The sequence below is a fragment of the Equus caballus genome, chromosome 15, assembly GCF_041296265.1.
Source record: "Equus caballus isolate H_3958 breed thoroughbred chromosome 15, TB-T2T, whole genome shotgun sequence".
Classification (NCBI taxonomy): Eukaryota; Metazoa; Chordata; class Mammalia; order Perissodactyla; family Equidae; genus Equus; species Equus caballus.
In genome coordinates, this window is record NC_091698.1 from 87865539 (window position 1) to 87880877 (window position 15339).

Genomic DNA, 15339 nt, shown 5'->3' on the forward strand with positions numbered 1-15339 from the left:
TCATGGGGCTGCCTGGCTAGACCACAGAGGCCGATATCATAATCTAGCTTGCTGAACCGTGACACAAAAGCCCAAATTATGTGCGTTGCCCCCCAGGGGTTCTGCAGGGTGGGCGGGAGGAGAAAAAGAAGGGAAATGGCCCACTCTGCTTCTTGGTGCTGGCAGTGAGTTTGGCCAGTTTAGCATTCTCGTGCGTGCGTGTGTGTGTGTGTGTGCATGTAAATTGAAGGGAGGCTTTATGGAATCGACAAATCTGGAAACTGTGACAGTTGGCCTTGAAAGAGCAATTGCTGGGCTCCATGCAAAGTGCCCTCTGACCTGATGCTCCCAGTCAGCCCAGTAGGTGCCCACGGCCCCAGAAACAAGAGTCTTCTGGAAGTGGAGCCCTGCCTTGGCTTCTCTCCCCTCGTCCTCGACTGCTCTGATGGCCAGGCTGGGCAGGGCAGGAGGGATCCATACGCCACCCTGAAGCTCATGTCCAGGGGGCTCAGGGAGCCCTTCTAAGCACTAGAGGGCACAGGAGACCCTGTCGTCCAGCTAGATGTCTATTAAGGCAGGGCTTGGGCAAACAGACCAGAACTCACAGCCTGAGAATCACAACTGATCATTTCCCTCTTCAATAAAGCATGCTTGACCAGGCCCATCCTTTGCGGGGGGATGAGTATCAACTGCCTGCGAGGCCAGGCTTCTCCTGCGCTCGTCGCTCGCTCAAGGAGCTTCCACTGAGGAACATCTGCTCTGTGCTTGGAGACCGTTGGGTCTGGAAGTCCTCAGCCTGAGTCCTTGTCCTGGGTGAGAGGTCAGGCTCTCAGGGCAGATGGAATGGACTGGAGCCTGACCCATGGGCTGTGCGAGGACCTCGCCCTGAGGGTGCAGAAGTGTGGTTTCGTTGGAGAGCCATCTATGAACTTGCTCTGACACACAATCGTGTGCAATTGCTAACAAGCAATCACGTACAATTCGGAGCTTAAATGAACTCTGCCTCCACGGGCTCTTTGAGTTTTAGTGCTAGTTCGATGTCGATCTGTGTTTACATAACACCTAAGGGCCAGGCATCGTGCTGGGCGCCGGGGACGTTAAGACAGATAACACGGTGTTCCTGCCTTTAAGGGGGACACATGCATAGCTTATTATAATTGTGATAAGAGTTATCACAGAGAAAAACACACAGAGCTGTGGGAGCAGAGCTGGGGCCCCCAAGGCCCATAGGTGTGGTTGGCAAAGGCTTCCCAGAGGGCACGGTGCCTGAGCCGTCTCCAAGGGGGGAAGCCCACTGAAGGACGAGAATGACACTGCAGGGAGAGAAAACAGCCATAGCAATGAGAACAGAGGCAGGAAGCTGCACGGTGTGCTTGGAACTGAGAGGGGCTAAGGGTGATTGGAGCAAAGCAGGCCAAGGGGGTGGGGGATGAAGCTGAGGCGGCAGAGGCCAAGACATGGCCCCAAACGCCACCCAGGTCCCAGAGGGCCAGGGGTCTGGCAGGCGGTCCTGTTGAGAACAGACAAGGGCCTCCCTGGGGCAGTGATGGTAGGGATGGAGAAGGCGGATGACATGGAGAAATAGTCAGGAGGCCGTTCTGGTAAGACTGGCAGCTGACAGCTGTTGTGTTCCTTAATAAGCGCCCTCTGTGTGCTGAGCTAGTGCTCGGGGCAGAGAACGAGAGGCGTCTAGGACGAATCCCAGTCTTTAGGCTTAAAAAACTGGGGAGATGGTGGAGAATTCTATTGAGACTGAGAAAACTGGCAGAGGACCGAGTCCAGGGACAACCTTGATGGGAGGGGAGGAACGTGAAGATTGGGGGGGTTCTACCCAGGAGAAGCCGGCAGGATGCAGCCTTCCAGGTCAGGGAGCCAGTCCAGATGTTTGGATCAAGAGGATAAGAGCTCACCATGCCCCAGACTTGGCCCTTCTTTCCAACAACAGTGCCTCAAAGGAATAAAGTGACATCAAGGATTCACTGACTGACGACGGCTGTGCACCTTATGTGTCACATCCAGGTTCTGTGGACAAGTAGCTGCTTCTCCAACTTTGCAGATAGAGGCACCAGGAACTCTGCCCTGGGCTGTCCTTGGACCCCTGCTGTCAGCCTTCCCCAACAAGGCTGAAGGCACTTGTCAGGATGGGCGAAACTGAGGGAAGAAACTGCGGGGGCGTCTAAGGCAACTTCCAGGGAAAACCATCTGTCCAGCTTCCTGTGGGGCTGCAGCCACCCGTCCACGCCACGCTCTGCTCCCGGAGGCCACTTAAGGGCTCTCTGGTCTGGAGCAACATGGTTCCAAGACCCCCCCATTTGTCCTGCCCTGTCCAGGTCTCTGAAGGAGCCTGGAGGGTTCCAAGAACCAGAAGAGTGGGAAGCCCGAGGGCCTGGCACCTCCGATGAAAACCAGCCCATTGCATTTCCGGCTCCTCAGAGGCTTCCCAGCCCCACTCCCTGGCAGCATAATTACAGATGCCTCCCTCCTTACAAAGCCTTCCTACGCGCTGCATAAAGGAATACAATTTCTGGCTGTCCAAATTACAAGAGACCATAACGCACAAAAGCAATAAACACAGGTTCTAACAGCAATCAGATACCACTTATCGTAAACAATGGTTTTTGTGATTTATTGCGTTTGAAGCAGATTCAGCATTACTCCTTAGAAGATTTGGGTGTTCTTGTTTTCAAGCAGAGTTGCCGGCAGCCAGCTGACGTCAGAAAAAATTGCTCAAGTGCGGCAGATTTTAAAAATAGGGCCAACGTGGTGTTAAAATAATGATAATAGAAAAATTGGGGTGGCTGCAGGCTGATGTGAAGGTCTAAAGACACAGCCATTTGGGGTTTGAGGCTCCTGTCACAGCCCCTGCACCCCAGTGGCTCATCCTCACTCACTTCCTGATGCCCAGCACTTCCGATCCCTCCCACTGTCCTCCTGTCCCCTGAGTGACATGGGAGGGAGGAGGAGACTGGTAAGCAGAGTGGGCCAGGCGACAGTCTGGATTAACACATCAAGCTGTTCAGCTTCCCGGCTCAGGCCTCAGTTAGCGCCGGTCCTCACACTGGGGAGTGCAGAAAAGTCAAGTTCAGACAGCACATTTGAGCCAAGAGGTCTGCAGTGACTATCCAAAAGGAAACCGAGCCAGTTCTGGCAAGAGTGGTCCTTTCTCTCCTGGACCCTGTCCTGTCCACTCCGCAGGGAAGGTGCTGCAAACACTGTCAGGAACAGAGGCAGCAGCAGGGAACGCGGACGTAGAAAGGAAGGAGGATGCCCATGTTGAAGCAGTTTTCCTACGGGGTTCGAAGACATCCTAGGATTCCGTGCGGGAATTTCCGAGGCTCCTGAAGGAGGGCACCCTTGCTTCAACCAGGGAGCTCTGCCTTTATTAATTATCTCTAGTGGGTTTCTGTAAGATTGTTTGCAAAAAAAATTGGATTAGAGAATTAATCCCCAAATAGGAGTCAGTGAGTTCTGTCTCTTTGATCTTTTTCTCCTCTCCTCGAATTCAACATTTCACCATGATTTTAAAGAATAGGCCCAGGAAAGAACTCGTTCCAAGACAGTGTGACGGGGAGAAGCTTTGAGAAGTGTACTCCCGAGGGCAGGTGCGTTGCCCTCTCCCCTCCTGGGGACCATCCCACGTGGAGCCCACCAGAGGTAAGTGACGATGGACTGCACCAAGCCACCTGGGCCACGTCCCGTGGCCTGTGCACAGGGACTTGGTTCTAAGGGAAACTGAGGCAGAGAGAACAGTGTGTATCAAGGACACTGCCTCACATGAAGCTGAGCTCCCAGTGCACGGACAGAAAAGTCGCCTGAGCAGGCTGTTCGTTCCTGGAGTCCCCAGGAGCTGGAAGAGATACCCTTTAGCCAACACGCAGCCCCCTCGGGCTTGAAGGAGTGCGTGCACACACGTGTATGCACACATGTGTATACACACACACACACACGCATGCAGACACACACACACACACAAGGCCTGTGGCCCCGCCTGTTGTTGCAGCCCTGCACTGGCCAGCGCTTCATTTCAGTCTTAGCTCGGGGTAGAGAGCAGAAAAATCACTGAGCTATACCGATCACGATAAGAAAAATGGATTAGTTAGTGACTGCCCAGTCCCCAGAGAACGGCCATGATATCTTGTTTGAAGTAAATTCTCAGAACATCACTCATCCGGGTGGAAAAAATGCATTGATCACTAACATTTATTGCGTACTTATATTCCAGGCACTATTCTAAATTCCTTTCATAATTAACCTGTTTAAGGTTCACCACAAAACTATGTCATAGGTATTACCATTCTCCCTATCTTATAGGTGAGGAAACTGAGGCACAGAGGAGGGTAGCTTGCTAAGGTCACCCAGCCAGTAAGTGTGCACACAGTTGCAGAGCCCACAGGACTCATGGTGGTCCCTGCCACGTTCTTTTCCACTGACAAGCTGGACATATTTCTTTCTGTGTGGTTTCCCGTCGAGTCTTCGTTGGCTAGGATCAATATGTGTATAGGAAGAAAGGCAGGACGAATGTCACTTAAAACAACATCAACGCTCACCTGCTGGAGTCAGAAGTCACCAGCGGCGCCCAAACCCATCCTGTTCGACGTTCACCACTGGGTCTTCACCCACTGTCCCCCACATCTCTCCTAAGAGATAAAGCCACCTCAGCCACAAACCACACAGAACTGCCCAAACCTTGAAGCCAGTGGACCTTTGCTGAGTGTCAACGTGTCAGGTACCGATATCAGCAAACAGGAATTCCAGGAAAATACCAAAATTTGCTTTTTGATAAAGACAAAAGTAATCTACTGCTTAAAGATACTCAACACTGAAATAGGGTTTTGTACAGCTCCTCACATCTTCCAGCATCCCTGTCCTTAGATATTTCTAATCCTCGGCCTTGAACCACTTCTGTGCAGAGGAAGATGTGAGAAACGTCGCCCTCCAGGACTGCTTCCCCACACTCTCCTTCCTCGGAACGCCCCTCCTTCTCCGTGTTACCACAGCACTTTGTTCCATGTTGTTCAATTGGCCACTCGATTATACTCTGCATTATATTTTCTCTACTTGTCTCATGGAGGTCGTGTTTCTTCGACTAGGGAGCTCCTTGAAGGTGGAGCTGTCATCCTCATGTCCCCCTTCCCCCAGCCCTGCCTCCCAGAGCAGAACCTCAGAGGGGACAATAATCACCTGGGGAGCTCATTTAGTTTACTTAAATGCCAAATCCTAAGCCATACTCTGAGAGATTTCAATTCATTGGATCTGGCATGTGGCTTAGGAATTCACTTTTTTTGGGGGGGGAGGGGGAAGGAAGGTTAGTCCTGAGCTAACATCTGTGCCAGTCTTCCTCTATTTTTTGTATGTGGGATGCTGCCACAGCATAGCTTGATGAGCAGTGTGTAAGTCTACACCCAGGATCTGAACCTGCAAACCCTGGCCCACGGAAGCAGAGCTTGTGAACCTAACCATTACGCCACCTGGCCAGCCCCAAGAATTCACATTTTCATCACGTGCCCTAGATGCTTCTGATTATTGGCAGTCTCATATCTATGCTTTGGGAAACACCACTCACTTGGCTCCCCAGGACAGCATCTGTATGGGCTGAATTGTGTCCCCCCAAATTCATATGCTAAAGTCCTAACCCCAGAACCTCAGAATGTAACGGTCATTGGAAACAGGGTCTTCACAAAGGTAATTAAATTAAAATGAGGTCACTAGGGCGGCCCTAATCCAATGTGACTGGTGTCTTTACAAGAGGAGATCTGGACACAGACGGACGGAGGGAAGACGACGTGAAGGCACAGGGAGAGGACAGCCACCTACAAGCCAAGGAGCGAGGCTGGAACAGAGCCTTCCCTCCCAGCCTTCAGAAAAAACCAATCTTGCCGACACCTGGCTCTCAGACTTCTAGCCTCCAGACCTGTAAGAAAATAAAGTTCCACTGTTTAAGCCACCCAGTCAGTGCTACTTTGTTACCGCAGCCCTAGCAAACGAATACAGCATCCATAGCAGACATTTTGCAAATACATCTTCTGTCTAAACTCATCTTTGCAAAACTTTTTAACTGCTCTGAATTCTTCACTGGATATTCCTGCCCCAGGGCAGTGACCTGCTATTGCCCGGCAATCTGCCAGACCCCACATGGCAGCCTGGCGTCGGGGCACAAGATGGCTTGAGAAGGCATCTCTCACCAGCCCCACACCAGCCAGGCCTTGGGACTCAGCCACAGCACTTCTCCCAAGGGCGGTAGCCACTCTACCCCTGGGGCTCCAACCTCTCATCACTGTCACCAGCCACTCACTAAGCTCTGTTCTCCAGGGCCAGATGCCACCCAGCTCACGCGATCTCCTCCAAGAGGGTGTGACTGCCCTCCCCACTTCCCAGAGAGGCTAGGCATTATCATCTGGAAGGCCTGGCTGGTGACAAACAGGGGTCGTGTGGGCAGACCCTCAGGAAGGTGGCACCTCTGCTTGTGCCTGCCTCTGTTTGGGACATGAGCAGACCTGCAGCAAAGCCTACTGGAGCTCTGCTCCCGGTGACAGCCCACTGTCATCCCCCACCCATCACGCCTGCGGTGGCCCCACACAGCAGGCCATATAGAGCTCAGGTGCTCACAGCCAGGGCCAAGCTAAAGGAGTGGCTCCTGGGACACCAGCCCCAGAAACCACAGTAAACTCTGCGGGCCAGACGAGCGGGGGTCTTGCCACCAAACCTCAGTAGCCACAGTGGCCACCCGTCACGCTTCTTGGTAAGGACTCCTCCATCTCCTGGACACCTTGTGTCCTCCCTCAATTTATCCCTTGCACCGCAGCTAGAAATAAGCCTTTCTGCAGGTGAGATTTAAGCGAGCTCTCCTGTCCCCAGCACACGGCCTCACACTGAATAAAGGGTCTTTAGAATGTTCTCAGCTCCACCTTCTTCTCATTTCCTTCTCTCCTTGATCCTGTTTTCTCCCTGGGGTATGGGTGACTCTGCAGCCCGTGTGATTAACTCAGCCGGGACCATAATCTCAGGAAGGAATGGAATGGAAATCATTTTTGGAATATAAATCAAATAGGATTTCAGTTGAAGTTATTTAAAAGAAATTAATTGACTTGTACTCACCACAATACACTGATAAGAGTTCATTGCCAGGCCCATCAGGAGGAATGAAAAAACAGTTAATAAAATTCAGCTGTCAAAAGCAGCCTGCACAGCGCCTCTCGGGGGACGTCCCACGGCCCCCCGGGTCGCAGGGGGTGGAGCACACCGGTTTGCAGGGGCCAAGCTCAGGCTTTGCTGTATTTTTCTCTTGTGTGGGATTACTCGAGTTTTAATACTATAAGATTCTTAGGGCTGAGACTTTTTCCCAAGCTGCTTTGTATTTCTATATAGTACCGCGCACATATTAAATCACAACCGAAGGAAGGATGTTTAGATAAGAACGTTTTTGCATTCAGTAGTTCACTTTTTTTTTTCATTTGAAAGGCCTTCTAAAGAGATATTTCTCCTCCCCCTTATTGACTGTAAATGACCGTAAGGAGGAGGGAGTGGCAACATTTAATTAAAGACAGCTTCGACTCCTCTCTCCCACTCTTCCAAATCCACAGATGAGGATAAGTTATGAATTTAAAAAACCATACACACACAAAGATGAGGGAAGGTAAAATCTGCACACTGAGGTCCAATGCGAGACCTTAGAGTGGGCGGCCCGCCCGTCGCCCCACACAGCACTTCCCATGTGGCTGTAATTTGCCATTCTCATCAAAGATGAGAGTCCTTGCAATGTAGAGGCAGAAATTACCCCGAGTCCTTGGGACTCCACCAGCCACAGTCTCCCTGCTTCCTGCCCTGTGCTCTTCTCTCGATCTTTCCATTTTGTTTTTATAGTGGCTACCATATGCCAAGCACCATTCTAGGCACGTCCCAAACAGTCACTCATTTGATCCTCACGGAAGCCCGACAAGGAGGTGCCATGGACTGAATTGGGTTCCCCTCCAAATTCACATGTTGACGCCCTCACCCCGAATGTGGCGACATTTGGAGATGTGATTAGGTTTAGATGAGGTCATGAGGGTGGAGCCTCATGGGATGAGATGATGGCATTAGCGTCCTTATAAGAAGAGACACCAAACAGCCATGCGAGGCTGGCATGTGAGAAGCGGCTATCTGCAGTCAAGAGAGCTCTTACTGGAAACTGACCAGGCTGGCACCTTGATCTCAGACTTCCAGTTTCCAGAATGTGAGAAAATAAATTTCTGTTGTTTAAGCCACCCCATCTGTGGTATTTTGTTACGGCAGCCTGAGCTGACTAGAGCAAGAGGTACCATTTTTATCATCCCTATTTTATAGATGAGGGAACAGACTTTAAGTAACTTGCTCAAGGTCACAGAGTAAGCGGCAGAGCCAGTCTTGGAATCAGCAGCCTAGATCGAGTCTCTGCTTTGACCGTTACATGGTGGCTGCCTTTCACTGTGCTAGACTGTGCTTTACCTTAAATGTCCCCCAAAAAAGTCATCATCACTGACAACTGATTTACTCGATTGCGTGTACTGAGTCCATGCATTGGCCCTAGGAACCCAGGTTGGGAATCCCTACTGGGGTCAGGCCTGGGGCATCTGCTCAGAACAGACCCATGAGGCACCAAGTCAAGGCTTTCGGTTTTTATTTGCAGGATGCAGGGCCCTGCAGCAGGGATGCTGTGGCAGATTATAATCTCATGCTCGTCTAGAACCTAACCCCTCCCACATCAAGAGGTGAGTCTAATTTCCCTCCTCTTGAATCCAGGGGGACTTGTGATTTGCTTGTAACCGACAGAACGGAGCAGGAGTGTCTTCTGAGTCTGTCATCAAAGGCTATGCAGCTTCCACCTGTTAGCTGGGACCCCCGCCCCCGCGCCAAGCTCTGAGCTTCCATCTGAAAATCCATCCCCCTTGAGGCCACCGCACTGCCCAGGCCTCGAGGAGAGGACACACACACAGCTGTTCTGGTGGACGGCCCCACCAGAGGTCCCGTAAGTAGCCAGTGTCCACGTGAGCCCTGACAGAAGGTGCCTCTGGGTGATGCCGGGCCTGTGAGGGTTCCCAGCTGAGGTTCTAGATATCATGGAGACAAACTCTCCCTGCTGTGCCCTGTCTGAAGGCCTGACCCACAGACTCTGTGAGCACAACAAGGTGGCTGTTCCCACCTCTCGGTCTGGGGGTGGTTTGTTACACGGCCACAGTGACCGGAATAGATGCCAGGTCACACAGTCTCCCTGGGGCCTACCATTTGCCACTCCCTCCCCGTGCTCGGCATCAGGCCGTAGGAAGGATGCTTAGATAGGAACTCTCAGTGTCGACTGAGAGTAGGGGCCTGACGGACTGGCGGACGGATGGACAGACAGCACTGCAGCAGCAACTGTGCTGCTCTGGGTGAATTCCCAAAGACCAGGCCCGAGTGAGGCCGGCCTCTCCCAACTGCCCACAGAGATGCACATCCTGGGTCGTCAGTCTGGGCTTCTTGAATCAAGAGATGAGTAGGGTTGCACTCGAGAGCAGATACCAAAAATTTAGACCTAAGGAAATGTAACCAGAGCCTCTACAAAGTCGAGAGGCTGAGTTCCTGGTGATATTGGATCCCCAAAGTGAGTTGTTGCTGTTGTACCCACAGTTAAGGATGCGGGGCAGGAGAGGAAGGACGGACGTCCTGCTGTCACACAGCTCAGACTGGGGCTGGCACCGAGCCAGTGTGCAGTGGAGATAAGGAATGTGTAATCCTATTATCTGGCGGGTCAGAACATACAAACAGGCCGCTGCAGTGGGCACTTCTCCCTCATGGCTTATTTCTTCCTCACTTAACTGTTCTGCAAGTCTTTGCTATTTTCCTGCCCCTTACGTTATAGGATCCTGATGCTCATGCTGCTCACAGGTGTGGATGCTCATACCAAGGAAGCTGGGACCATGTGCCCAGGAGTGCTCCCGTGCAGCCCCACACATGGAGGCCACCTTCATGACTTTGCTCAGAAACCCAGGGTCGGCCCCATTCCGGCTTCAGTCACAGCTTTTCTGCGTTGTATAAAAAGAATCTAAGCATTCAAGGGTGGAAGTTTCCCTGGCATAAATTCAGCATCTTCCCTTCCCCACATCCCACTTTGGGGCTCCCGTGCAGCTCTGGAAGAGAGACTTCTGCCCCACCCTGCAGGGGCCAGGGCTACACTGCAGGCCGGGGCCAGATGCAGAAGGCGGGTCTTGAAGGAGCCCTGCTTCCGCCTTGCATGGGTACTTCAAGGAGTCGGGCTGTTTGGTTTGAGCTCTTGGGCTCTGTGATGGTGCCCACCACCTGGCTGGACCAGGAAAGGAGGAGCAGGTGGTGCCTGGGAGAGAGGCAAGTGCTGGGAGCCAGAGGGTCCAGCTATGTAGTACTCTGCGTCTTTCCTTCCTTGTTGCTCTCCCACAGCCCAGGGTGAAGACCCTTAAATGCCCTAAGGGATCCCAGCGGCCTCAGAGAAGAAGGCAATGGCCCTGAATACCCACAGAGAGTAGCTGGCATCCTGGTCCTCAACAAGTGGGTGGAGCGACAAACATTAATTAAAGATGCCCACAGGAGAGGTGGTTCTGGGGGATAAGGGTTGAAAGGTCCTACTGTGTCTCCCATGCAGAGTCTTTTTGGTGTTGACTTGGAGGATCGGTGTTTATTTTAGTGAGGAAGGCAGAACGTCAGGACAAAGGCACGCAGGGCTATGCGTCGACACTGAACGTGTGGCTGACGGGGCCGGGTGTGAGCCTTCCCTGTCCTTCAATTGCTCGAGGATGAGCAGCTCCGTCTTCTGATGAAAGACCTTTTAACAGACCAGCTGCCCAGCCTGTTGGAAAATGAACCACCAGAGGCAGGAAAGGACTCCAAATCACGTCCATCTGGAATCCGTCTGCACAATGCTCACCAGTCCTGGGGAAGTTTGCCTGTTTTCTCATCATTTTCTTAGAAGATGAGAGCAGTCCAGGGATTCACCACACAAAGTGCTTTCTGGTCACCGCAGAGGCTGGCATGAGGCTGAGTGAAGAAGCCGCTTCTCCTACGTGAGCGCAGCCCTGGTGGGCGCCTGGCTGCCCGGGGCAGGGAGCCGGCCTAATGAGCTTGGCAGGAGCTGCCTGGCCTTGGCAGGGACAGACAGGACGTCCTTTTCTGAGACCTCCAGGGTCGGGAGGTTGATCCCCTACTGGGTCAGGGGTCCTCTGAAGCCCACCCTCCAGGGGGAGGCTGGGAAGGTGTTTATGAAGCCACCCCAGCGGCACAGAGCAGCGCAACTCCCTCCTCCTTCTCTGGCCTCTCTCTGCTGAGCGACAGACGGTGTGTTTACTCACAAGTGGGCGTCTAGGAGGGCATATGTGCCATCCTTGAAAATGCTCCTTCCGGTCCCCCAAGTTGGTCCAGCAGGAGCTTCTGTCTGTCCTCTGGATCTGCCTGTAGGTGGTTCTAGAGGGGTATTTGGGGGAACGGCCCTCCTGGATGATGGAGCCTGGGTAATAGACCCATGCTGGGGTGTTGAGACCCTGTTTAGGGTGTAGGACAGGCAAGGTGGCACCAAAGCTTGTGTGCTGGCATCTCAAGAGTCACCCAGACAACCCAACTGAAGCGGCCACTGCAAGGGCAGAGGGAGGAAACCAAGCGTGGACGAAGGCTGGCCAGGAGAGCGGGTTCTGAGTGGAGGGAGAAGAGCATCACCCCAGCTGTGGCCTCCCTCGTGGGAATCTTGTCCCACCCGCCCGAGAGGGAGCCCCCCCAGCACACAGCACACACCCCAGGAGGAGACACCCCTATCAGTGGGGGAAGCAGTCACTGGGGTCTGGGAACGCTCAGGGACCAACCTGCCAGGACAAGCTAGTGTCCTCTGACACTGAATCATGGGGCTTTCAATCCCAATTCTCTGCTCAGTGCCTGGGCCTCAGTTTCTCTGCTTGCAAAGAAAGTGAGGGACATTGTAGAAATATACTTACACCTCGAAGCATGAGAAATTTTCAAGTACAGTGTATAAAAGGTCAACACAACAGAAGATGAAGCATTCTAGCCGAAGGGAGGCAAGCAATTAAGGGTGTTTGCTCCCTGTGGGAAGATTAAAGGCAGAAGGACCTTCTGGAAATGACCATCTCTTGGGGGAAGTCGGCAGATCAGAGCGCCCGGTGCCCGCCCCTGGAGGATTGAGTCGGCTGCCTGGGAGGAGACGAGGTCACAGAGACCAGCAGTGGAGGCTGGGGTTTTTGGGGGAAGGGGAGAGGGGCACACCTACTGGCCAGGGCTTCAAACCACAGGATGGGAGCCTTGGGGACCCAGCTGCCGGGCCTTGGGCTCAGCCTTATGTCCAGCATGCACCAGCCCGAGGGCAGCTCCCCAGGGAGCTCCAGAACTACAGAGTGGATCTGTGCCCAGCCCTGTGCTAGAAGCAGATGAAATCCATAGTGCAGACCCTTCTTCTGGCCCGACTGGTGCCCATCTGCCCTCTACTTCCAGCTGCAACAGGAGTCATGACCTCCTCTCAGGGATGTCTAAAGGGAAGCCTCTGCCCCAAGCCCCCTCCTCCCACCTGGTGCCCCCTAGATGGAAACCCTAGAAACTGTCCCTGGGACTCCAGAGGGCACGGCGGCCAGGCTCGCCTTTGCTGCCCGGTGGAACACAGAATTGAGTTCCTGCCTGTGGCCACCGGCCTCTCACTGCTGGGCTGGGACAAGGACTGCAGCAGGACCACCCCCGAGTGAGCAGTGGGAATGCCAGTGTAGACATCCCCACGCCTGCTGTTTCCTTCACTAGCAGCTCCTGTCAGGGCCTCAGAGGCCCCTGCTCTGGAACGCCAGGCTGGTGGGCTGTCAAAGCACTCACTCTCTGCTTGAACTTCTTCCAAATGAGGGAATTTTCCAGGGAACTGACATTTGTTACTTTAAGCACCAAATATTAATTTTTTTAACAAAGATTTTTCTTTTGGATGAAAAACACTTCTGAAATGCAATATAAATTCGCCTGGCCCTGAACAGAGTATATGGAACGTGACATTCTCTTCCCTCTATGACCTGGAATTGTTTTCAAGAAGACCCATCACTGGCCCTGAGCTGTGCCCTGGTGAAGCTCCCGGGGTCTCTGGAGGCCCCTCTGGCTCTAAGGCCCTAAGAGAGCATCCAGAAGAATATGGTTTGGGCCTTGCTCCTGGGGACCTCATTCACTGGCTCAGAGAATGCTTTTCTGAGTAGTCCCCAGGCCAGTGGACTCCTTCGTGCTGGGAGAAGAGGCTCCCAGCAGAGGAGGGGGAAGGCTGTGGGCACAGAAGTGCTTTATGATTTATATGGCCTTATGGGCTGGCCCCTTCTTTTAAACAAAGAAAGCGGTATGTGCAGGACTGTGTGCGAGGACTAAAGGCTGCAGTGCTGTGCTCCGAGGTCTCCTGCCTGCTGCTGCATCCTCCTCTGTGGGCAGCTGCTGCATCTCGGGGTCAGGGCCCTCACTTCCTACCTGCAGCCTTATTTTATTCCCGGGGTCTGGGTGGAGCCAGAGCATGGATAGGGCAGCTCTGACAAAACAAGGTGAAGGGGCCGCATGGCCTTGGGCCTCTGAAGCCCCCTTTGCTGCCTCCATTGTGGACAACCAAGGCTGCCCCATCTGAGTTTGGCTAGAGGGCTGCCGGGCCGTGGTGGTGACATACAAGGAGTCTGCAGGAACCATGAGCCATGGATGGGACAGACTAACTTCCACGGCTTCTCTGTATTTTCTGGTCTGAGTCTCTAAAACCTACTAACCTTCACCAGCCTAACTGGTAGTGACCATGGCAAACCTATCAGTGACCAGCGATGTCAAAGGAATTATGGGGCCACAGAGGGTCATGCTGGAAGTGACCTTTTAGTCCAACCTCCACTCGAATGGGACACCTAAGGAAGAGGCCAGGGAACGATCTGTCAACAGTCAGAGTGACAACAAAGGTGGGGAGAGCACCAGGTCAGAGCGCTTCATCCCAGTTGAGGTCTGTGCCCTGCGGTCCCCTCGTGGGGAGCCTTGTGGCAGATCTGCCTCCGATCTGCCCTCGCCTGCTGCATAGCTACGCATCTTAATCATTTCCATCTTTAATTCTCCTGCTTTAGGGTAATTTTACGAAAAGCACAACCACGACATCCAAGCAAAGCACATCCGTTCTCAGGTTATTTTTCCTGATTTAAATCCTTATGATTAAAGAGGAAAATACAATTATAGGTAAGAGAAGGAAAAAAAATGAAAGAAAGAAAGAGAGAAAGAAATACTTTTTTCAGGCTTGGCCCCCCCACCCCCAAACAGACTTGAGTCCTGATAAGGTTTTAGTGACCAAACCAATGGAGTCAACCGCAGAGGGCCACAGGGGACAGGCCTAGCCCAGAAGGGGCGGGGACCGCACCTCAGCCTGGTTGTCGTTCACTTTTGTCTTGTAGCGGCGGCCTGGCTGCCTCTCTCTGGAAGGTCTGTCCACTCTGCCAGCACAGCCCGCTGATGACTCTCAGAAGAGTGACAGAGCAGAGTGATGTTGGGAACCCAGCACAGCCCAGAAGGAACGTGGGGTGGCTGTCAACATCCTGGGGATAAGAAGCACAGAGCATCTAAAAAGACAAGTAAAGTGGCCAAAATGGTGGTCTGGATGCCCACTGACCACCTAAGGCCAGTGGCCTGAAGAGCTGAACATAGGTGGGAACCAACTGGGCAGATGGGTGGGTTTGCAGGAATTTTATTTCATGGGCGTCAGAAGGATGAAGGGGCACAGAAGCCAGAGCCATCTCTGCCCTCCGCCAGGCCCCATGGGAGCAGCCCCCTCCTCAGGAGCCAGAAAGTCGAGGGCAAAATAAAGGGGTGGGGGTGGAGGTGGGGGAAACGGCTAAAAAATGCGACTCTCTCCCAGGAGAACCGCCCACCAGCGAGGCTCTGAGCCGCACAGCAGCGTCTCAGGAACACACTGTTCTCTTTGTCGGGGCAGAAATATGTTCGATGCTGATTATGCAGGCTGATGAGCAGGCCTCTCTCTCTCGCTCCCTCTAATCTGGAGTCCTCCTGCTCGGCAGACACAATTGCATGCAAGCGATCCTGGAAAAAGCACAGAATGAATTTTCTTGCCATCCATTGTTCTCGAGGTATTGCGAATGTCTGAAATTCCAGGTGTGGAGTTGTGTAGCTGACGAGATTTGAGACAACCTCCAAGTCTGAGCCAGGCGGCACCGCAAACTCTGAAAAATGTCCAGCTGGCCTGGCTACGATAGGGGCACTCAGTTTGCCTGGGAGCCAGCGGCAACCTCGCTCAGAGGACGGAGGCCTTTTCAGTCTCAAAACACAAGTGATGTTTTAAATTCAAACATCGAATTGAAATGCGAGTTAAAAACAAACCGTTCAGTGGCTGCTTCTGGAGTAGGGGGC

At 52.9% G+C, this 15339-nt stretch overlaps 1 protein-coding gene and 1 long non-coding RNA gene across 2 annotated transcripts in view; both read right to left on the minus strand.

Annotated features, from left to right (window-relative positions):
• Window positions 1-2584: 2584 nt before the first annotated feature.
• Window positions 2585-14510, minus strand: LOC138917713 (uncharacterized). The gene is made up of 2 exons (XR_011426161.1): window positions 14336-14510; window positions 2585-3382 (listed from the first exon to the last, which is right to left on the minus strand). It is a non-coding gene; the product is annotated as an uncharacterized lncRNA (long non-coding RNA).
• Window positions 14511-14639: 129 nt separating this feature from the next.
• LOC138917613 (uncharacterized) overlaps window positions 14640-15339 on the minus strand; it is a 135691-nt gene continuing 134991 nt past the window's right edge. The window contains exon 5 of the mRNA XM_070234844.1: window positions 14640-15012. Within this exon, the coding sequence (XP_070090945.1) occupies window positions 14674-15012 (339 nt within the window). The 3' untranslated portion in view covers window positions 14640-14673. The remainder of the gene's footprint in view (window positions 15013-15339) is intronic.